The sequence below is a fragment of the Callospermophilus lateralis genome, chromosome 2 (genome assembly GCF_048772815.1).
Source record: "Callospermophilus lateralis isolate mCalLat2 chromosome 2, mCalLat2.hap1, whole genome shotgun sequence".
Taxonomy (NCBI): Eukaryota; Metazoa; Chordata; class Mammalia; order Rodentia; family Sciuridae; genus Callospermophilus; species Callospermophilus lateralis.
The window spans coordinates 76,398,095-76,421,344 of NC_135306.1; the positions used below are offsets into that span (position 1 = coordinate 76,398,095).

At 39.0% G+C, this 23,250-nt stretch overlaps 1 protein-coding gene across 1 annotated transcript in view; it reads left to right on the forward strand.

Annotated features, from left to right (window-relative positions):
• Positions 1 to 22,363: 22,363 nt before the first annotated feature.
• Positions 22,364 to 23,250, forward strand: part of Psat1 (phosphoserine aminotransferase 1) — a 28,037-nt gene continuing 27,150 nt past the window's right edge. Inside the window, exon 1 of the mRNA XM_076843503.2 lies at positions 22,364 to 22,500. Coding sequence (XP_076699618.1) covers positions 22,441 to 22,500 — 60 coding nt within the window. The 5' untranslated portion in view covers positions 22,364 to 22,440. The remainder of the gene's footprint in view (positions 22,501 to 23,250) is intronic.

Genomic DNA, 23,250 nt, shown 5'->3' on the forward strand with positions numbered 1-23,250 from the left:
CCACTTACTGTCCTACCCCTACTGAAAGTATTTTGTGGACAAACGTAATGGAGATATAGTGGCTTAAATAAAACTAAGCTGTTTTTTTGTTGTTGTGTCGTTTTTTGCAGTGCACCTCACACATGCCAGGCAAACACTCCACCCTGAGCCATATCCTTATTCCCTTAAGCTGGTTTCTTCACTGTAGGACTTCTCAGCACAACATAGGGCAGTGTTCATTCTAAATCTTTAATAAGATAGTCATATTGTAGCTGAGCATGATAGTACATGGCTGTGATCCCATTGACTTGGGCAGGAGGACCACAAGTTCAAGGCCAGCCTCAGCAACTTAGTGAGGCCTTAAAAAATGTATTGAAACCTTGTCTTAAAAAGGGCCGGGGAATAACTCAGTGGTAAAGTGCCCCAGGGTTCAATCCTCAATTCTTAAAATGTCTTTTTCTTTCTTTCTTTCTTTTTTTTATGTGCAGCCATTCTCAAAAATGTTTGATTGTAGAGTCCTTTTAAAATAGGAATTCCTAGCAACTGGTTATACAATTTGATAACTTCTGAGTTAGTCATAGTAAAAGGAGAAAGATTTGAAATAAAGTATGATGAAGGAGGGAAATAAGCTTGAATCTTAGGAAATAAGATAGCAGTTTGTTACGGCAGTTGTCTTACTGGATATCACCCTCAATTTTGAAGTAAGAGCGGTATGTACATCCTTTGTGCAGTATGTACTCCATAAGATTGGGTGGTGGTGTCAAGGTTGAAAATAACCAAACTGCTTTGGTTTCCAACTGCTTTGGAGAAAAGAGTTTGGTTTCGGACATGGTGAGCTGTAAAGCACCTGTAGAATTCAGGAGGTAGATGTTTTGATGAGTAAATGAAGACATGAAAAGAAAGGAAAAAGTCAATCAGCACAGTAGCTAATATCAAAGTGGATGAGATTGCCAGGAATTGTAGGGACATTAAATGACAAGCAAAGAAAGGATTCTGAAAGATATAAGTGATGGTGTTTCAAGAAGAAAGAACAAAAATATGATACCATGCTATGAAGAAGTGTTCATTGGATTTTGGCAGTTAAATCCTGGTGACCTTAGGGCAATTCAATGAATTGGTTGATGGAAAAATTACAGTAAGTGGATGGGACAGGGCTTCCTGAGGGGGCAGAGAAGACAAGATAGATTACTCTTTGAAGGAGTTTGGATAAGAGAAAACAGCTAAAAACAAATTATTTGAATTTGATGGGATGACAGGAAAGAACTAATTGAAGAAGAGGACCTTGTATGCAGCAGGATATCAGATAAGGTGGAGCATAATATATGCTTATAAGACTTCAATAGATCTGAACAGATGAGGATGGAGATTTGGTTTCTGGATTTGAGGTGGCTCATCTGTGTACATCAGGGCAACAAGTTCTTAAGATCTGGGAAGTAGAGATTAAAAAACAGATAAGGTCACATCACAAAATACATAAAAAATAATTATGTACTGTTAGAGTTGGAAGATGACTGGTTAGTGTGGAGGGAGATAAAGGTGGAAAATGGAAGTTAAAAGAAGTGCCTTCATTTTCTAATCAGTCTAATTTCAAAAGGGTAGTTATAATCTCTAGCCTTAGAGTCTAACACTTGATTTTCACAGAATCAGCAAGATAGGAGATGACTGGTTTTTTTTTTTAATTTGATTACATACCACATGCAGGAACTTGTATATAACATGATATATTTATATGACTTAACATAATCTTCTGCTCTTCCAGAATCCTCTTGAAATGACTGGAGAAGTGTTAAAACTTTTTTTAAAATTAATAGCAGAGTTGGAAAACCAGAAAATGAATAATATGGTATTTCTAGAAGACTAAAGGCAGATTATTGAAGGACCAGTTAGTTAATATGTGGAATAGCTAAGCTATTCCACTTTGGAGCATCTAATTCTGGATTTTGATAACCAAAACTAAGTAAGCGCTATTTCAAGTGGAAGTTATGACATAGGCAACTTTGGGATTGGAGAATAAGGTCATTATCCAAAATGACTACAAGAAGGAACTGAAGTTCCCACCCACACTCTTTTGCTATAGTAACCTGCCACTTCCCTTTATAATTGCCAGAGGTCCCTAGAGTTTGTATTCATTGAAAATTAACCAGTATTCTCATTTGGCTGAGGAAAAGTACTTCATGGTTTAATCTGTGGCCCTCATCTATAAATAGGAATAGCCAAGTATCATCAAATCTGAAGCAAACTGGTTACAAAAAGGGAGAGAATCCTAGGAGAACAGAATTGACATATATATTTGTTGAATTAATGACACAATACAAATATCAAGTTGGTATTAGACTTTACATCATAATTATTAGACTTTACATCATAACTATATAACTAAGCAAACTGAACAATGGATTTTCAATTCAAGGAAACTGATGAACAGAGATAAGAAAAACCCCTTGTCTTGGTGACCTGCTAATCCCCTTTAACAGAAAAAGGTTATAAAAGGTTAAATACTTATGCATATGTGAAAAAGTCTAACTAAAATATAACATGGATGGAGACAGGGCAGGATATAGGAAGTGAAAACATGGGTAGGAGGTTGTAATATTCAAGGGCAGGATAGAGGTAAGGTTTTATTCTTGGTGTTGATAGAAAAATAAAGTTAAGGGTATACTAGCAAAGTTAGGTGATGCTTCAGTAACAACCTCCAAATCTTGATTTCCAACATAGTTTTATTTTTGTTCATGCTACTTGACAAATTGTCTAGCGTTCCTACTGGATATCACCCTCAATTTTGAGAGCCAGCCTGGTAGAACATTATGTGGAACATTCCTTGATGTGCCCAAGGAAAGAGTATGGATGTAACATACAATGTGACTTCAAAGCTTCTACCTAGATGTAGTGAATGTCATCACTACTCACATTTCACTGGCCAAAAAAAAAGTCACATAGCCATGCCTGAGTTGATAGAATAATGAAGTTCAGACTTGCCACATGGCAAGAGAAGGAGAGAGAGAACCAAATACATGTCAACAACTTTAATACCTACTAAACGACCAGGAAATGGAATTGAATTTTAAAATCTGCCAAAAGATGGAAAGAAGAAAAAAAAAATCCAAAACCATGAGTAAAAAGACCAAGTTCTTTTCTCACAGTGTGAATAAGTTAAATTCTGGAATCCCTAAGCTTAATGAAAAATACAAAAATCTAATTATATGTTATTTGCAAAAGATAAATTTAAAAGTAATGTCATTGATTATGAAGAGACAGGCAAAAATATAGCAGGCAGATGCTAACAAAAGTAGATGTGTTATAAGAAAAATAGTAGAATGAAACAGACATTATTACTTTATGTATATATGTGACTGTATGACCAATGTGATTCTACAATATGTATAATCAGGAAAATGAGAAATTATATCCCATCTATGTATGGTATATCAAAGTATATAAGTGCATGCTCTGTGATGTATAACTACTTAAAACAAATAAAAAATGCAAAAAAAAGAAAAGGAAAAAAGTTGAATAAAATTATCTACCCATTTAAAAAAAAAAAAATAGATGTGTTGACTTCAGACTAGAACCCAAGGTGAAAACCATTAAAGAGGACCTAGAAAATTTAGAAGAACACTATTGCATAAAGATTTTTAAAATGTCTGAAGTTTTAAAACTTCATTTCAAAATTATAAAGTAAAAATTTTAAAATACAAGAAAAAAAAAAAAGAAATCTGTAACACCTGTACCTCAGATACAGCATTAATCACCAAGATATACAAAGAACTCAAAAAACTTAACACCAAAAAAAAAATAATAATAACCCAATCAATAAATGAGCTAAGGAACTGAACAGCCACTTCACAGAATAAATACAAATGCTCAAAAAATATATGAAAAAATTTTCAACATTTATAGCAATTAGAAAAATGCAAATTAAAACTACACTGAGATTCTATCTCACTTCAGTCAGAATGGCAATTATCAAGAATACAAGTAACAATAAATCTTGGTGAGAATGTGGAGAAAAAGGTTCACTCATACATTGCTGGTAGGACTGCAAATTAGTACAACCACTCCAGAAAGCAGTATGGAGATTTAGAAAACTTGGAATGGAATCACCATTTGACCCAGTTATCCCACTCCTTGGCTTACATCCAAAGTATGTAAAATCAGCTACAATAATGTAGAACTATGGTACTATAAATAAAAGACAAAAGATCGGGAAAGTGTGTGTAATACAACAAAAGGTTTAAGGTACATAATATAAAGTGACTACATGCCGAAGTCTGGCTGGGCACAATTCAGGAAGCACTTGTCAAAAGAAAAGAACTTTATTTTTAGAACACACACACCAAACCACACAGCTCCTCAGGAAAACCCTCAGAGCCCAACTTCCACCACGGGCTTCCCACAAGCCTCTGCACCTCCCCCACTCCTCCTGCTCTTGAGGCTGATTGGATGGGTCATGTGGGCAGAGCCAACAAAAAGTCCCCCAATGAGCAGCTCCGTGGTCTGAAAGGGCGGGGAAACAGCCCAATGAGCATTACCGCAGAGGAACCAATCAGTTGGCAGCTAAAAGTTTGCTGGGGCCGCTGTGAGCCAATCATCAACTGGCAGATGGAAGTTGCTGTGGCTCTCAACAACTATAAACAAAAAATTGGACACCAATTATACACTTAAGAAGAAATACAGCACATAAAAGCATTCAACTTCACAAGCTTAGTTATTTTTAATACATTAAAATGACACTTAAGAATTGGTAATAGTGCTGGAGATGATGTATGGAAATTAGTACTTTCAGTCATTGTTGAAGGAAATATAAATCAGTAGTTTTTTGAATGGGTAACTTGGTGGTGTTTGTCAATATTTAAAATGATCTACCTTTGATCTAACAACTCTAAATGTAGCCATTTACTCTAAATATGCATGCAGGCATCCTCTGGGGTATATGGCAGTGGGTATTGAAGCATTTTTTTAAATAAAAAATTAGAAACCATAATTGTACAAAAATGCAGAAATTGTTGAATTAGAATATACCCATTCTGCGCTTATTTAAGCTTTGGGGCTAATACTACATATGGCACAATGACATATGTAGTGTTATGATTGACAAGATCATCTCCAATAGGATTAAAGTATAATTTTTTAAAAGAGATAATTTACTGACATGTCTCTGACAATCTGACTTACTAGACAGCAAACAATATATAATACTGGACAAATATTTCTTTATTCAGGAATGAGTCATGGAAAATTTAGGACATATAGATTATTTAACTTGAGTTCAGCCTTTTTGTGACTTTTCCGAAAGTGTAAATAATTCTTTGGATTAAGTAAGGTATACAGTATGCATGGTTTCTAAAGTTTGGTTTTAAAATCTAAAGTTTTAAAAAGAAAGTCCATTATAAAGAATCAAATGCATAGACAATATGTTAAGTTCACTCTGGAGGCCAAAAAGCTCCAAAGAAAGCAAGAAGAAACAAAGAAAATGTAGAATTTATATATAAATACAAAGTATGCATTGAATATCTATTTCTACCAATAAATATTAAAACAAAAAAATTTCTAATTCCTACCATGTAATAGTCTGCAGCAAATAAAGACAATAGTTCTACAGTGTGGACATGAAAATATTTCTGAGACATATTGACAGAAAAAAACAAGTGGCACAATAATCACACACTCCAGTTTACATTCATATAGTTAAAACCAGTTTACAAATACATACTGCTTTTGTGTATCTGTGTGTGCCTAGACAGTAGTACATACTAAGTTAACTGGTTTCTTCTACTAAAGCAGTTGTTTTGAGGGAGGAAGAATGCAAGACAGTTTTTCATATTTTAACTCCATTTACTTTTGGATTATTGAATTTTTTTAAAGTAAGTCTGGTTTTATGTTTGGTAAGTGTATAAATTCCTCTTCTCTCATGAACCTGGGTGATGTTGGGTACACAGGCAGAAGAATTCACCAAAACAAAGAGAAGCAGTTTAGAGTTCATTAGGGAAATGATACCCTAACCCTAACCCTAATCCTAACCCAGGATGTCTGCCAATGACTCAGAGGGTATAAGATCAGGGCTTATGTGCACTTTTAAGTCCTTTGTTCACCTTTGGTGGACTTTTTCCTAGGAGTGGTTTATGCAAAGCAAGGGGTGATTGACAGATTCCTGTCCCTTGCCCATATGCTTATTGTGCATGTGCCATGTGCTTGTTCCTGGGGGTTTTAGGCAAGGACTTTTCCTTATTAGGTTACTCTAGGTCAAACTTGGATCTCTGTGCATGCCTCTCAAGATGGTTGGCCAATATTTTGAAAAACAGGATCTTTCTGTTTACACTTGGGGAAGTTAGCTCCTCAGATAATACAATGGGTTGGGATAAAAGAGAGTCTTTAGGCTTATGTCAGCTATATTAATTGAGATGGGATGGGGCTTGAGACCTATCTTGACTCATTTTCACTGTAGAAATTTGGAAAATTTAAATGTGTGATGTTATTCCTTATGTCCTGTGTTCTTTTTTCTTAATCCTGTCTTATTTTTTATGTCTGTCTTATTTCCTTATCTATGTGAATGAAAAACGAGCTTTACTATGTAAAATTCTCTCAGAGCTTTGGACCTTGGAGTGTTGGTGGAGACTACATAATGTCTCAAACCTTCTTGGATAGCAACCTATCATATGATCATATTTTCTACTTGTGTGCACATACCATGAATGGAAAATTTCATCAACAATTCTTATCGTACATCTAGCATTTCACTCTGATATGTTCTGTTCTAGTTCATGCCTTTAAAGAAAATTCTGCTTACAACCTACTGTTTCACAGTCCTGTAACAGGTCATGTCCTATAGTTTGAAAACATCAGCTACAAGGTTTTAAACATCAGTTCTGTGAACCCCTGATAAAGCTGGTGGCATAGGGCAAATCTTTCCTACATTTGCTTTATTTTGGCTAAAAGTAATTTCTACATTCAGAACTTACATCAAAGCCTAGCTTTCCTTTTTTTTTTTTCATTTTCTCTTTTTTTATAGGTGCACTATAAGTATACATAATGGTGGAATTATTACATATTTGCACACGATATAACAATTTTGTCAATACCATTTCCAAAGTATTTCCTTTTGCTCTTCTCCTCGCTCCCCTCAAAGTGTAGCTTTCTTCACCTCTTTAACTCTTTATAGTCTTAAGGTAATTCTCATTAGATTCTTTTTTTAAAAAACTTTGGATTTTCACATATGATTTGGTTAAAAACGTAGAAAACAAGAGACTTCACCCTGTGGTTTAAGGCATTTGGTATGCCTAGTTGCTCCCAAACACAGAATGTACTATAGAGGTTGAAAGAGCTAAGCCTGATGCCTGGATTCTCTTAGTACAATTTGTAAATTTTAAACCAGAATGAATTTAAAAAGAAAAGAATCCCACCAATCTCTGAGTTAAACAACCCTGAAGTAGATGAAGTAAAATACATAAAGCTTCCTTGTATACTTCCTCACTCAACACTACCCCTGGTAGTTTAGGAATAGATAAGAATACCTCCTATAGATCAAATAATCATTAACTTTGTTCCAGAGAGGCCTGAGAAGATTAGTTGGTTTATTTAATGTCTTAGAAAGATAGTCCTCAAAATTCTTGAAATGTGGAAGAGACTTTATCTCTTTAAAAAAAAAACAGAAAACAAAATCTTAAACCAGATAATCCTAGTTCAGGACCTTAAATGATAAAATTTGAGTAGGATTTGAATATACTAAAATCAATCTGATAGTCAGTCCCAATTTTTTTTTTTTTTAACCAAAGTCAAAATTTACTTAACCCTCTTGGGAATCCCATGCTTTATTGTATACCAGAACCTGTAGGGGGAAAGTCTTATCTTTTTCTTAAAGGAGAAATGAGGCCCCAAGAATAATTGTTTAAATTTTTAGGGGGTTTCAAGGCAGGAGCAGGATTTGTTGCTTTCAAATCTGTTTTCTTCCCACACTGTGGCTTTTGGCACTCTTTGCTGCACAAATATTTATTCCAAAATATTTATTGTCACTGGTTGTCACCATATCCAGAGAGGTTGCAGCAGTGAATGATCCCCTAGCCTGAGCTGCTGCTGTAGTCAAAGGGACTAGAACAGCCCATGTGCAAGAAACATTTTTCTTCATTTTTTGTTCTTTATGGACACTTGGATTTATTTCACTTTCTCTAGTTATTTTCCTTTCCTTGGTATAGCACTATAAGTTTAAATTGGCTAGTGCCTCTAAATGTTTTGGTATGTTTTCCATTCTATTTATTTATTTTTTAAAATTAAATATTAGCTAGGTACAGTGGCAAACTCCTATAACCCCATCCCTTTGGGAGACCAAAGCAGGAGGGTCTTAAATTCAAGGTCAGCTGAGACAACTTAGTGAGACCCTATCTCCAAAAATAAAAATGACTGAGGATGTAGCTCAGTAGGCCCTGGTTTTAAACCCCAGTACTACAAAAAAAATTTTTTTAAATTAAATATTAAAGAATTTAAATTAACTTTTTTGCTGAAATAATTTATTTTAGCATGAGGTCCATAGTCTTTAAGGCCTAGATATTGAATGCAATAGACAAGATGCAGTTTGATGTTGTCTCTCACCAGAAAGAGTAGATTTACCCTGAGTCTTTTACTAGAGATTAAGATTTTTATATCTTTTACTTTAAGATAAAATAGAACTTCAGGTCTAAGGCCCTTGACTGCCCATGATTTTGCCATCCCCTTGAAGTGATTGCTTTTTTAATTATGACTTTGTTATGCCAGGTGTGGTAGCTTGGGCCTGTAATCATAGCTACCTGGGAGGCCGACACAGGAGGATCAAATTTTGAGGCCAGTCTCAGCAATTTAGTAAGACCCTGTCTCAAAATAAAAAGGGCTGGGAATGTAGTTCAGAGGTAGAATACTTCTGTGTTCAATAGCCAGTACTGCAAAAATAATATGGACCATGTTAGAATTTGCCATTTAACCTGAGTTAAAACATTCTATAAAATTCATGATGATTTTAGGGCTGGGGACGTGGCTCAAGCGGTAGCGCCCTCGCCTGGCATGCATGCAGCCCGGGTTCGATCCTCAGCACCACATACAAACAAAGATGCTGTGTCCGCCGAAAACTGAAAAATAAATGTTCAAAAAAATTCTCTCTCCTCTCTTTCTCTCTCTCTCTTTTAAAAAAAAATCATGATGATTCTGTTCATTTAGGGTTTTTTCAAGTCCATGTTTGAGTCTGGACTTGAACTTGAGACTCATAACTGTTCTCTACAATAAAATATTATTTTCTAAGCTGAGAAGTGGCTTGCACCTATAGTTCTCATATGTGGGAAGGAGGATTGCTTCAGCCTAGGAGTTCTGGACCAGCCTGGGCAACACAGTGAGACCTTGTCTCAAATAAATAAGTAAATTAAATAAATAAGTAAATAAACGTAAAGAAGATTCTTTTCCAGCTGTCTATTCCATCTCACCCTTTCTCCGTAAGGGGCAAGTCTCATACTCTTGGCTTTTAGGTTGGAGAATGTGGCCCTTGGTTGTCTGAGCATGGAGTGGCCCTATAAGCTTAGGCACCAGGGGTCTTCTGTCAGGAGTGGCTCTGGGGGACTTCAGAGTCCTGTGTGGAAGAGGCACAGTGTTTGCTAGCCCTGGCAGAATCTTACCTCAAATCAGCCAGAGATGCCTCTTACAAGTGGGTTGCCTTTTAAAACCTTGAGTGGCAGCAGCTCCTGAGGAGAGCCACCGAGCAGCAAGACAGCCCTCAGCCAGCCCTGGACCTGTGCCAGCAGCGCTGCCTTATAATACTGGATTCTCCAATTATATCCACTAGTCCTGGACTTCAGACTATTGGCCAAGACGCTGATTTCTGGAAGAGCCAGAAGCTGAGATTCTTCTGTATGGATTGCGGCTGCCAGAGAAGCCAGACTTCACCACCATTTCTAAATGAGAAGCTTCTCACTGACCCTGAACTTATAGAAATTGGACAGGAAATTTTTTAAATTTTTTTGGACCTCCACCTGGGCTTTAAATTTTTTTAGACTTTTACCTCCTTGAAATTTTAATAATAGGAAGTATTTCATATGGTTCAAATCAGGGCATTTTAATATTGCTGGTATTTATTATTTGGAGTTTTATGGCTTCATTTAAGTTTATTGCATATTCTCCAGTGAGCTCTGCTGAATGTCCTACCTGGGAAAATTCAGGTGGAAAACAGATTGGAAAGTGAATTTTTAGGACAGAGCATGTTATAGCCTTGAATAAATTCAACCAGTGTTCTCTTCAGACTCATTTCAGAGCCTTCAGGTCTCATCAGTGACCTCAGGAGGATTCCTGAAAGAATTTTGAAATACTCCCATGCATGTTCTTTCCAGAAAGAACAGCTGCATCTGTGCTGTGCTGTGCTGAGCTGAGCTGAGCTGTGTGAAGAGGCAGCGGAGAGACATATTCCCTCCCTTCCAGTGTCAGCCCAAATCCATAAAGACGAGTGTCTGTTTCTCAGAGGCTTTGGGGACTAGACTTTTGCTCTTCTTGCAGACTCCCTTCTTTCAGACTGATGGAGTAACTTATTCAGCTTGATGAGATTGGCAAAAAGCTTACTATGCAGGCTCCCTCTGGTTCTGTTTTGGCTATCTCCTGTTCCTGGGCAGCATGCTGTCTTCCCTCTGGTTTTATGCTTTTCTATTGTAAATTCACCAGAACCTTGTCTGCCTCTGTTATAAAATGGAGCATAGCAGGCCTACCATTGCCTCCTGAGTAAATTCCATTTGTTGGGGAAGAGGAATGGGAAGACAGGACTTGGCTTCCAGTCATAGTCTCCAATTCACCTTGAAAAGTGCTGAAGGTCAGATAGAAGCAAGAACTCTGATGTGCTATTGCACAGTTGGGTGATTATAAATAACAATAATTACTGTACACTAAGAAATGGTTATGAACGTTTTCACCATAAAGAAATGATAAGTGTTTGAGGATAAGGTTATGTTTAACCTGATTTAAACATTATACAATGTACACCGATATCAAAACCTCACATCAGGCCTGGGGCTATAGCTCAGTGGCAAAGTGCTTGCCTAGCTAGCATGTGTGAGGCACTGGGTTCCATCCTCAGCAACTCATAAAAATTAACAAATAAAAAAATAAAACATTCTGTTCATCTGCAACTACAAAAAAAGTTAAAACAACAACAACAACAAAAACAAGCCTCAGATCATATCCCTTTAATATGGACATTTTTAGGTTTCTACATACCAGCTAAAAATAAATTTTAAAAGACAAAAGCTGGATGTGGTGGCACATATCTGTAATCCCAGCTACTTGGGAAGCGGAGGCTGGACGATTGAGTATGAAGCCAGCCTCAGAAACTTAGACCCTGAACAATTTAGCAAGACCTTGTCTCAAAATAAAAAAAAATAAAATGGACTGGGGATGTGGCTCAGTTGTTAAGTACCCCTGGGTTCAATTCCTAATATATAAAAAAAAAAATGTGCTGAGGCTGCTATTCCAATTCTTTTGGTGCCCATTGGGCTTCTATGAAGACATTTTGGTGGGCTCAGAATTTTGGAGGGAGCAGAGTAGGAATAAGTAGTATCCTAAAAGTTCAACACACACTGTCTTCCATCACATATGAAAAAAAAAATTGACAATTGATTCTAGAGTTCACCCCCCTAGTATATCTTCTGTCATAGAAAGACTTCTTCAGTTCTAATTAAAAATCCTGAGAATGGCTCTGGAGTTGTGGCTCAGTAGTAGATCCCCTGCCTAGCATGTGTGAGGCACTGGGTTTGGTCCTCAGAACCAAATAAATAAATAAATAAATAAATAAATAAATAAATAAATAAAGTTATTTTTTAAAAAAATCCTGGGGATGCCATCTAACACTCATTAGAATGGCTACTATCAAAAAAGCAAAACAAAATAGAAAATAACAAGGGCTGGCAAGGATGTAAAGAAATTGGAATCTTTTGGGGATGCAAAACAGTACAGCCACTATAGAAAGCAGTACAGAGGCTACTCAGAAAATTAAGAATGCTATTACCATACGATCCACCAATCACATTTCTGGATATATAGCCAAAAGAACTGAAAGCAAGATCTTGAAGAGTTATTTATACACCTATATTCATAGCAGCATTATTCCCGATAGGCAAAGATGGAAGCAACCTGAGTGCACCCTGATGGATGAACGTATAAACAAAATGTGGTGTATGGGATATTATTCAACCAACATATGAATCTCCACTCCTGGAGGGAAGAGTGCCGAATATCCACTGCTGCCTACCGTCATATAATTTGAGACAAGTGAGATATTGGAGAACTCTGGAATCCTGTAGCTAAAAATCTTTGTGACAAAGAAACTCATAAATGGAACTGACGTGTTATCAAAGTTTTTGCTGAACAAACAATTCTGTAGTTTTTCTTTTTTTACAAAAGGAGGAATGAGATATTTATTCTTTTTGAGTTGTTCAAGTCAGAAAAATAAAACTACTAAATCTCAGGAATTCAATCTGGGATGACAGGGCAGGATGTGCAAGAAATATTTTGTTGTTATTCTATTTTTTGCCAAAGCTCTAGGATAGCAAAAACGTTCTTGGATGATATTTCCAATGATGCATGGTCTTCTGAGTCTAGCAGTATAAGGTCATGTGGTCATATGCAATTCAGAGCCACAATGAATTACTGATTTTAAAATAAAACCTTTTTGTTTTTGTAACCTCACCTCACGCTTGGGTTTGAGATAAAATGTGTCATTCATTTTCTATTGAAATGTAGATTTCAGTGGGCTAGTACCTCGTTCTAAGAGGACTCCCTGTGTGAATAGTGACTTGGAATGTCTGGGAGACAGTTCATATCCCTGAAACTTTCAAGTTTCTGAATGTTGACAAAAATTGTGATGATGTCACTGGGCAGAGCTGTGTAAAGGAGGAGGGAGGACGAGGTTGATATATGGCATTTACCTTCTCAGCCTTCTGCCTCTCTTCTGCTAAGAACATTTCCATTTGGGCTTGAACTACCCCCACTCTATGGTATAGGGGTTCATTGGATGCTGCCAATTGTATTGCTCTGTGTTATGGTTTGGATATAAGGTGCCCTCCCACAATTCCTGTGTTAATGTAGGAATATTCAGAGATAAGATGAGAGTCATAATCTAATCTGTCCAACTTAGTTTTGAACGGACTGACTGGGTGGTAACTGTAGGCAAGTGGGTATGAATGGAGGAGCTGGGTCACTGGAATGGTTCACTTCCCAGTGGCCTTTTCCTCCTCCTCTGCTGGCTGCCATGATGTTCTGCCTCATTTGGGGCCCATAGAAATGAGTTGGCCTGCTATGGAGTGAACTTCTGAAACCGTGAGCCAACATCAAACTTTTCCTCCTGTAGGTTGTTCTTGTTGGGTATTTGTTCACATCAGTGAAAAGCGGATTAACGCAATCTGCATCTCAGAGTGCAGGAGTGGGGGTGTGTGTGACCCAAAGGCATTGAATCATTCTGAGTTGATTTTCAACCTAGAAACAAGAGGAGAGAGAGTCTTTTCTCTAATGACAAAGATGGCAGTCACTGTGGTTACAGGCTTGAGGTGAATGCCAGTTTGAGTGAATGAAATGATGTGTGAGAGAAGAAAAGACAGGAAAGAAAGGCATCCACAGATGCAAACCTCCTGGCATCTGGGTTTTTTGTTCACCTACACTGAGGTTTGGGCCTAGGTTCTATGAATGGATTCAATCTGCTAACCTGGTCAGAGTTGGATTTCTTTTCATTTCTTTTTCTGATGCTTGGGATTGAACCCAGGGTCTTGCATATGATAGGCAAGGGTTCTACCACTGAGCTACATCCCTAACCTGGAGTTGGATTTCTGTCACTTTAAATACCAGGGTTGGAGCTCAGGGCACCAAGCACAGGCTACCTAGCATTTCTCCAGATGAAGGAGGCGATCTTCTGAGGATGGAGTTGTCATCCAATTCAAGAGAAAACCACAAAGAGCAGGAAAAGGTCCCTTGAACACTGAACAAAGGAGGGAGCACCAGTTTACTTCAGCCATTAATGGGCCATTGATCTTGGGTGAGTTACTTTCAGATCCTCTGTAAAATGTGGGGTTAGACAACAATGTCTGAAGGGGCACTTTCAGCTCTTATGTTCTTTCATATACCTCAGTGTCAATCTGATTATGCTATTGAGTCTTCTCTTGGGTTTTATTCCATCTCCACCTTCAGGTTCTCTTTCTTTTAGTCAATTCTTGCTCACATTTTTAGAAGGGTTTAACATTTTGTTCTTCCTGGGTTGGCTGGAGGAACAAAGTCAGGGAAAAAATGCATATCCTATATCTCCCTAAGTTAATTAAACATCCAGAAATTTAATAAAGAAATCACAGCAGCGTAGGGTATAGAAAAGGCAAAAGAAAGAATTGTCAAATGGTCTTGGGGATATTCCAAGACTGGATACAGTTTCCCAAGATAGAAGTAGCCCAAAGATAGAAGGGGATGTAGCCAGAGATTTGGTTGTACTGTTTGAAAAGTGGTTTGAATTGCTATTATGGAAGACACTGGAAAATTTCCCTGTGTAGGTCTGAGTTCCCCAAAACTCAAAAGCTGTTTAAAAGACTGAGACTATTTGTTCTTAAGAAAAATACACCGGGGTGCCTGTGTTCAAGAAATATCTTGTCCGTTGTGAGGAAGGAAAATAATGGGGTGTCTTTTCAAAGGACTTAGTCCTTTGCTTATTTGTTCCTTTGAAATGTGTGTGTGTGGTGGAGGTCAGGGGGATGTCAAAAAATTTTTTAAAAATTGTCATTTGTTGACACTGTGAATTTACTTTTTTTAAATTTTTTTTTTGTTTTTTAGTTTTAGTTGTAGATGGACATAATATCTTTATTTCATTTTTATGTGGTGCTGAGGTTTGAACCCAGTGCCTCACGTGTACTAGGCAAGCACTCTGCCACTGAGCCACAACCCCAGCCCCACACTGTGAGTTTTCAATTTTTATGTTGGGAGAAATAACAAAATGGGTCAGAGGGTTTCTTGAAACAATTGCGCTTTTAGAGGCTCTAATGAACTATTAAACAAAATCAAAGGCTTGGGCATAGGGATGGAGCTCAGTGGTAGAGTGTTTACTTAGCATGTGCAAGGCCCTGGATTCAAACTCTAGCACCAAAACCAAAACCAAAACCAATTCCAAGGCTGGCTACCTTCATCAGCTCTGGAGCCTGGGTTGACAAGTCTTAACTCTCAGAGGCTGATAATTTTATTTCTATTCATACTATATTTAATAGTAAAAAAGGAAAAATTCTCTACTTGCTGTCTCTTAAAATGCTGTTATTTCTGTTTCCTTGTGAGAAAAGAGTCAAAGAGTAGAAATGCCCAGAGGAGTGGAATCCTGGACTTGGGCTGATTCTGAAAACAACCGAGTCTCATAGTGTCTTCTGAATAAGCAAGAGATGTGCCTGGGCAGTTCTGCCTCTCAGTTAAGGTCTGGAGCCCACCTTCTGCTGCCATCTATCAATAGCATCTTCTCATCCAAATCTGTCATCTCAGAAATGGATGTTTTCCCCCTCAGTGGTTTATGTTTTTGTAAGGTATAGCAGTCAAATACTTTATCTTGTTTAGTAAGACCAAAGAACAAAAGAAAAGTGTGTTTGTGTGTTTGCACCCACATGTACCTACATGTATGTGTACATATAGTCCCTAATATGTTTTGTCTTAAGTAAGAAAAATCAAAATATGCTTAATATTTGGAATGTTAAAGAAAGACGCAAAGCAGTGCATATAGTATGCTACATTCTGTGGTAGGGAGGGAACCTGTATGTATTTGTATTTGCTAAAGAAACTCTGGAAAGGAACAAAAGAACCCATAAAATTTGCTACTAGTGGAGTTGAGGCGGAACCTAGAAGGCGAAGGACAAGGAAAATTTCAATGCACATGTTTTATGTTTGATTTTGAAAAAAATATTTATTCTTAAGTTTTAGGTGGACAAAATATCTTTATCTTACATTTACCTGGTGCTGAGGATCGAACCCAGTGCTTCGTGAATGCTAGGCGAGCACTCTACCACTGAGCCACAACCCCAGCCTCTGTTTGGTATTTTTAACCATGCGAATTATAAACTAAAGTTGTCCTGGAGAGCTGGATAGTCGATGACTACACTCGAAGTTCTGTAATATTTGAACATTTAAAAATGGCTGGATGCTGGGCTGGGGTTGTGGCTCAGTGGTAGAATGTTTGCCTAGCACGCATGAGGCATTGGGTTTGATCCCCAGCACCACATTAAAAACAAAACAAACAAACAAAAAAACTAAAACAAAATAAAGATATTGTGTCCATCTGCAACAAAAAATAAAATAAAATAAAAATGACTGAATGCTGTGGTGCATACTTATAATCCCAGCAACCTGAGAGGCAGGAGAATCTGAAGTTTGAGGTCAGCCTCAGCAACTTAGTGAGATCCTAAGCGATTTGGTGACACCCTGTCTCAGAATTTCATAATAAATAAATAAATAGGGCTAGGGAAGAGCTCTGAGTTCTCTCACAGTGCAGTTGTTTTTTTTTTTTTTGTTTTTTTTTTTTTTTTAGGTAAACAACAAATGCTATTAACATTTTTCCTAGGTAAGGAAACCTAGAAAAGCAAAGGCAAAGCATCAGAGGTTACTTCAGGAACTAAAACCACATGTGAATGTTCAAATAGTAGAGAGGGACAATCTCCCAACTATTGGATCATCTGTGTAAACAAATCTCAATATTTTAATCGCAAACCAATAGCTTCTCCTCTGAGCCACAGCCTAAGGATAGTTAAACATTTCCCTATGACACTTAGCAGTTGCAGCAAGGTCAAAGACCAGGCCAATGGTAATAGCTAACTTGGTGATAAACACATGGAAAGAGCCACAGATCTACAAAGAATAATGGAAAACTTTAGCCAAGGCTGCAGAAGATACCAAACATCAAATCCAAGGCTGGTAGGATAGGAGGACTTCACCAGTGAGAATCCACAGGAGCCAAGTCCTGTCTTCCTACTGGAAGGAAGGAGGAGCTGCAGCATCTCCAGGAGGCAGGGTAGGGCAGGGCACAGACTTGTGCAATGGCTTCCCTGCCCTCACCCTTCATTTTCTAGATCTTATCTGATTGCTCAGGTTCAGTTTGTACCTCTCAGAGATGGCTCCTTCTTGGGAGAATTTAAAAGTCTTTATCTTTAAATCACCTTTAAAAATAGGGCAGTGTGCATAACACAGAGAATTATATTCTCTCGAAAGGAAATATAGTAGTTTGGTGTCCTTTCCTTGGTTCAATGACCAGAATCTTGGTGATCCTGGACAAATCCTCGATTTGGGGGCTGGGGAAGTATCTCAGTGGTGGAGCACTTAGCTAGCAGGCGTGAGGCCCTGAGTTTGATCCACAGCACTGCTAATAAAAGAAAAGAAAAGAAAAGAAAATCCTTGATTTGGGTTTTACCTTTCCCTTCTATGAAATGAAAAAAAAATGTATTACTATTAAGGTACAGAAGATTTACCTAGAAGCCACAGATGGAAGGACAGTCTTCACAGGTATATCCTTGGGCCATTTCAAAAAGTGAAGGAGTTGCTCCTGGGATTTGTGATCTGAATTTGACAATTCAGTTCCCAAAACTCAACATCCAACACACACACGCACGCACGCACGCACGCACGCACGCACACACACATGCATGCACACAAGACACAATGAAAATACTTCATATTTTGATATGTGAAAATGATCCTGTATTGTTTGAAAGAGAGTAGATATCTTTGCCTTCACTATTCATTGGGACACTTGGTAATTTTCTTTGATCTGTAAACTGAAGAGTTTAGAATTCATGCAGTTTATTTTGTCTCCTGAATTCTACATGGTCAGTACATCTGGTTAGGGTTCATTAATTATCTTCAACTCCCTAAGGAAAATTATTTCCATTTAGAGATTTGAGACATGAGGGAACAGCTTGGGGACACTGAGTCATTTTGTTACTTAACAGTACTATATGGGGGCTGGGGCTGTAGCTCAGTGGCAGAGTGCTTGCCTAGCATGTGCGAGGCACTGGGTTTGATCCTTAGTACCATATATAAATAAAATAAAGGCATTCTGACCATCTACAACTACAAAAAAAATTTTTTAGAAAAAAAAAAAGTTCCAATTAGATGATACAAGTCAAAGGATGCTGAGATGTACATAGTTCATATAAATAGCATTAAAAAAAATTCTTTCATTCTGTTTCTCAATTCTGTAAACCTCTTTCCAAATCTTTGGCCTGTCATCTGGGAACAGCTTTGTGCTGATTTACAGGGAATGTAATTTTCCCTCCTCACTGCCTCAGGACAATGCTGGGAGAGGCTGGCTGTCAGAATGTGTGGGTAGATGATTCTAGATGACATTCCAAGATTCCTTCCAGCACTGTGAGTTTGGGAAACAAATGTACGCTACACCCTGTTCCTCTAACTACCTCTTCTCCCTCACAAAACACATCTCTTACACAGTCTGCACCTTGGCAAGGTCTGCTGTAAACTTTGAATAGTTGTGCAAACCCAGAGAAGAGTGACTGGAACTAATGCAAGTTGAATAGAAGCAAAGTTTTTGGTGATCTCCCACATGTAGCATCATTTGTCAGTAAAAACACTGACCTAGAATTCTAGTGGCAGGGCAACATGTTAGTGCCCGATGAAGCATGTAGCCTTGGCAGAAAAAAGGAAGAAGGGCCTTGGCAGCCACAGGCTCTCAAAGGCTGCAGATGGGTGCCCCTGGATCTTCAGGGGGTTTTTGGTGGTTGTTAGGCCTATCCTCACCCCACTTTTTCAAAATATCCAACTTTTAAAACATGTGCTGGACATGGTGGTGCATGCCTGTAATCCCAGAGATTTAGGAGGCTGAGGCAGAAGGATTGCAAGTTCAAGGCCAACCTGAGCAATTTAGCAAGAAGACCCTCAGCATCTTAATGATGCCCTGTATCAACATATAAATAAAAAGGACTGGAATGTAGCACCCTGGGTTCAATTCTCAGTAGTGAAACAAACACACAAAACAACAACATCCCCTCTCAAAACAAAACAAAACATGATTATTAATTTTTAAATGTCTACTATAGGAAATTCCAAAGAATAAAGGGCTGGGAAGGTATAACACTGGTAGTTCACTTGCCTAGCATGCGTGAGGCCCTGGATTTCATCCCCAGCACTGCAAAAATACCCTAAAGCCAAAACAAAACACTTATTTCCTTTCTTCCGTCTTACATGTTTACTCAAGAAGTATCTGTCAAGTTTCTAATATGCTTGATGCTGAAGATACAAACATAATCTCAGCTCTTCAGAGAATTTACATCCTAGTGAGGGGGTGATCCCTAAATAGGTAGTACTATTGCAGAGACTGCTGAGTTATGAGAGATAGCTAAGGGCTGAGCCAAGTGGTAACCAAGAACCAGATCAGTTATAGTCTTGTGGATCCATTAGAAGTTTGGTGGTTGTTCTCACTGCATTAGGAAGCTGTTAGAGGGCTTTCAGCAGGGAAGTTACATGATCTCTTTATGCATGTTTTGAAAAGTTGATTGTGCACTGGGAGTGTAGCTTAGTGGCACCACACTTGCCTAGCCTGTGAGCCCTGGGTTCCAATTACCAGTTGATGGAGGTTCCTCTTTGGAGTTGAAATGGGAAGGTAAGGTGGCAAAGAGAGTGGGAGGGGGACAGGGGAAGAAAAAGAGGGAAAAGTTCTGAGGTAGAATAGACTATGAGAATGAGGAAAGAGAAGATCTTCTTGAAACTATACCAAATGGGGAAGGGGAAGATTAATTCATAAGGGCAATGGGCCTGGGGATGTGGCTCAAGTGGTAGCGCGCTCGCCTGGCATGAGTGCGGCCCGGGTTCGATCCTCAGCACCACGTACAAACAAAGATGTTGTGTCCACCAAGTACTAAAAAATAAATATTAAAAAAATTCTCTCTCTCTTCCTCTCTCTCTCACTCTTTCTTTAAAAAAAAATTCATAAGGGCAAATAGTTTCCTGTCTCTAGAGGTAAAGACTTGAACTTCAAGCTAGCCCTCTTTTTAGTTTAGGGTGATTATCCCAAAAGGTCCATTATCTATAAATTTATTCTTTCATTCAAGAAATCTCCATCATGAGTTTACTCTTGGCTAGGCGCTGTTCTTGGTATATCAGGAAACCAAGAAGAAAAAAGTGCAACCCTCATAGAGCTTACATTTTAGCAGACAGGCAATGCTTGTAATAAATGGACTAATGATATAGCATGTGAGGTGATTCATGCTTTGGAAAAAAGAAAAAGTTAGCAGGAATCAGGTGGACCAGTTGTGGAGAGGAAGGCTGTGGTTTAAAGAGGGTATTTGTGTTGAAGTGTTTTACATGAAAGTCCAGTCAGGCATTGTGATGGAATGTGTGGGTGGAGGATGATGAGACTTATTTCACACACAAGAAGCTTTCAGTACAAAGAGAGACAAAACCAAAACAAAAACCCAAACAAACAAACCAACAAAACCCCAAAAAATCATGAGAAACCATCACAGCCATGAAGAGACTAAGGAGACATGGCAACTCAATAGGATGTGGACCCCAGGACAAAATAAGGATATTAGGTTAAAAACTAACGAAATTTATGGACTTAATGCTCCAATACTGGTTCGTTAATCATAATAAATGTAGCATACCATTATGTGATGTTAATAGTGGGGGAAGCTGAGTGAGAGGTGCACATGGAAATTATGTGATGTCATCTCAATTTTACTATAAATCTAAAACTATTGGAATAAATTTTACTATAAATCTAAAACTATTGGAATAAATTTTACTATAAATCTAAAACTATTGGAATAAATTTATAAGTCCACTAATAAAAAGACATGAAAAAATAAAATAAAATAGAGGGTATTTGTGCAGGCCTCATTGATTGGAAGACAATTTTAAAGTGGAAAATTATTCCAAATACCAGAAACTTCAGAAGGGCAGGTGCCATGCCTGCTGTCTTCATTGCATGTAGTAGCAATGCACAATAGGTTGAGTTACAAACCAAAGCTAAATGACCAAATCTGAATGCATTTGTTTATGTTCTGATTTAGGACAATAAAGAGCAGAAATTGTGTTCTAAGAAAGTGGGGTTTTAAATTCTTATTTTTTTTTTTTAAGTTTGGGTATTGTTATTTTGGCTGTGTGCAGAGAGATGAGGTGATGGGAAAAGAGTTTTTATTTTATTTTTATTTCACATGGCATATTCCTACATCATTTAATGATTTTTAATGGTCATCATAGCACATCCTGCCACATTTAAACAGCTTTGCCCCTCCCTTCTCCAATTTCATTTCTGTGATTACATGGGATTACAAAAATGCCACTCCAAATTTCACTCAAAGGCCTTGGGAAAATATTTTCGTAGCAAAAGAAGCTAAGTTAAATTGTGAAGTAGATGTAAAATTCACATTAAATGATGAAAGTCTGGACTTCAAAGGAACTCCTTTCTGCAGTGAAGGGGGGCTCCTCGTTGCGAATCTCCATGTGAGTCTCCACTGGAGTTCTTTCGAGAGGGGAACCTATGTGGAAAAATTTGAGTTGCGCTGGCTCTTTGAGTTGCGCTGGCTCTGTGCCGGGCTTGGCTCAGTGCCTCCTTCCTCTGGCTTGGTCTGTGGCTTCCCCTGTGTATGACATTCCTATTAGTTATCTTCTCACGTTTCTGAACTCAACAGTTGGCGCAACCCGAGAGAGAACGCCAGCCTCCAGCTCGTCCTTTCACAAAAAGGGAAAGGAGAATCAGTAACTTTAAAGGATTTGCTTGGGGGCATGCAGCCACCCAGAGTCCTGGGACACCTCCATCCTTTCATCTTGCAGGAACTAGGGGTCCAAGTGCGGGTACAAAGAATCCTATCCACTCATCCCCCACCCCCGCACTTCCCGCCATTCTCGACTTTGCATCTTGGGTGTCTGGCCAGACTGAGTCTGGCAGTCGTGGGGGTGCTTAGAAAAGTTTGGTGAATTAATGACTGCTGTGGTTCTGGAACAAAAAGTATCACAGCCCAGTCCAGAGGCTAGTGGAAGAGAGATGGTGGATTAAGAGCGACTGATTTGCATCGCTTCTCCGGATCCAGCCCAGAAAGACAGGCTGGGTCGGAGTTGGGGTAGTGGAACCAAAGGAGGGTTCAGAGGCGCGAACCCAGTTTGGTAGGACCAGCCTTTTCTCGCCGCCCACCATCTTCGGAAGGCAGCTCAGCCAAGCCGGCCGGCTGGTGCAATCTCCCGGGCGCCTTGCATTGATCGAAAAGGGGGACGAAACACCGAAAGCGAGGAGCAATCGTAACCATAAAGGGTTGGTGAATGAGACCAATGCGGACGCAAGCTTTCTAATGAGAACCAATCGGCGCAGGGCTTGCGACAGCGGACCAATGGGGCGCCGGTTTGACGCTGGCAGAAGGCAGGGGCTTGGTGCCCGCGGCAGTCTAGCAGGGCTGCTGTTAAGAGTCGCTGGTGTTCCACGCGGTCCGTCCTCTTTAGCTGATTAGCTGCTCTCGTCGCTGCACCATGGACGCCCTGAAGCAAGTAATCAACTTCGGGCCCGGGCCCGCCAAACTGCCGCACTCGGTAAGACTCGGCGGTGTGCTTGGGAGTTGGCTCGAATTAGGATCGCTCACCTGGGTGGGTTTGCATCCCTGCTCCGGGTGCCCAGATCCCGGCTTCCAACGCGAGTCCCCCAACCTCTTTGCAACCTGCATGCATGCGGGGTTCAGGAGCTCTTGTGAGAAGGATTCTAGAAGAATGGATTTGGCAGAGGAAGCTCTTTGGGACATGTCTCTGCAGCTGTTCTTGGCTCTGACTGCCAGCCGGGTGCAGCTCTCCTGCAGATCCCGTGGCCGTGCCTTCTCCCCGACCCAGCTGGAGCAGGCGGGATATGCGGCGCGGTGGAAAGAAAAAGTTCTTATCTCAGCTGTGCTGCAATCCCTGGCAGTGTGCATGGAATGCATGAATAGGTACTGTGAGTGAATGATACCAGGGAATGAGCAGATAATAGATTTTGCATACTGCAGTGGTTCAGGATTTCTGAAGGGGATTGCAAACTGAGGGATCACTTGCCCTCACTCCCAAACGTATTTAGTTCAGCCGTCGCTAGGAATACTGTAGTCAGAAATTAGATTTGAAAACCCCCTGGTTCCTGTCCTCCACAGAACTGACCCATTCTTTCTTCTCTTTGTTGTGTTTTTTAAAACCTGCTTGTCCTCTAAATTAGGCATTCAATGATTCAAACTCTAGTAGCATTGGTCTGCTTTAGTCCAGTCTGTTCACTTTGTTCTGGAGCAAGTAGATTAGATTTTTTTTTTCCCCCTGGGCCCACAA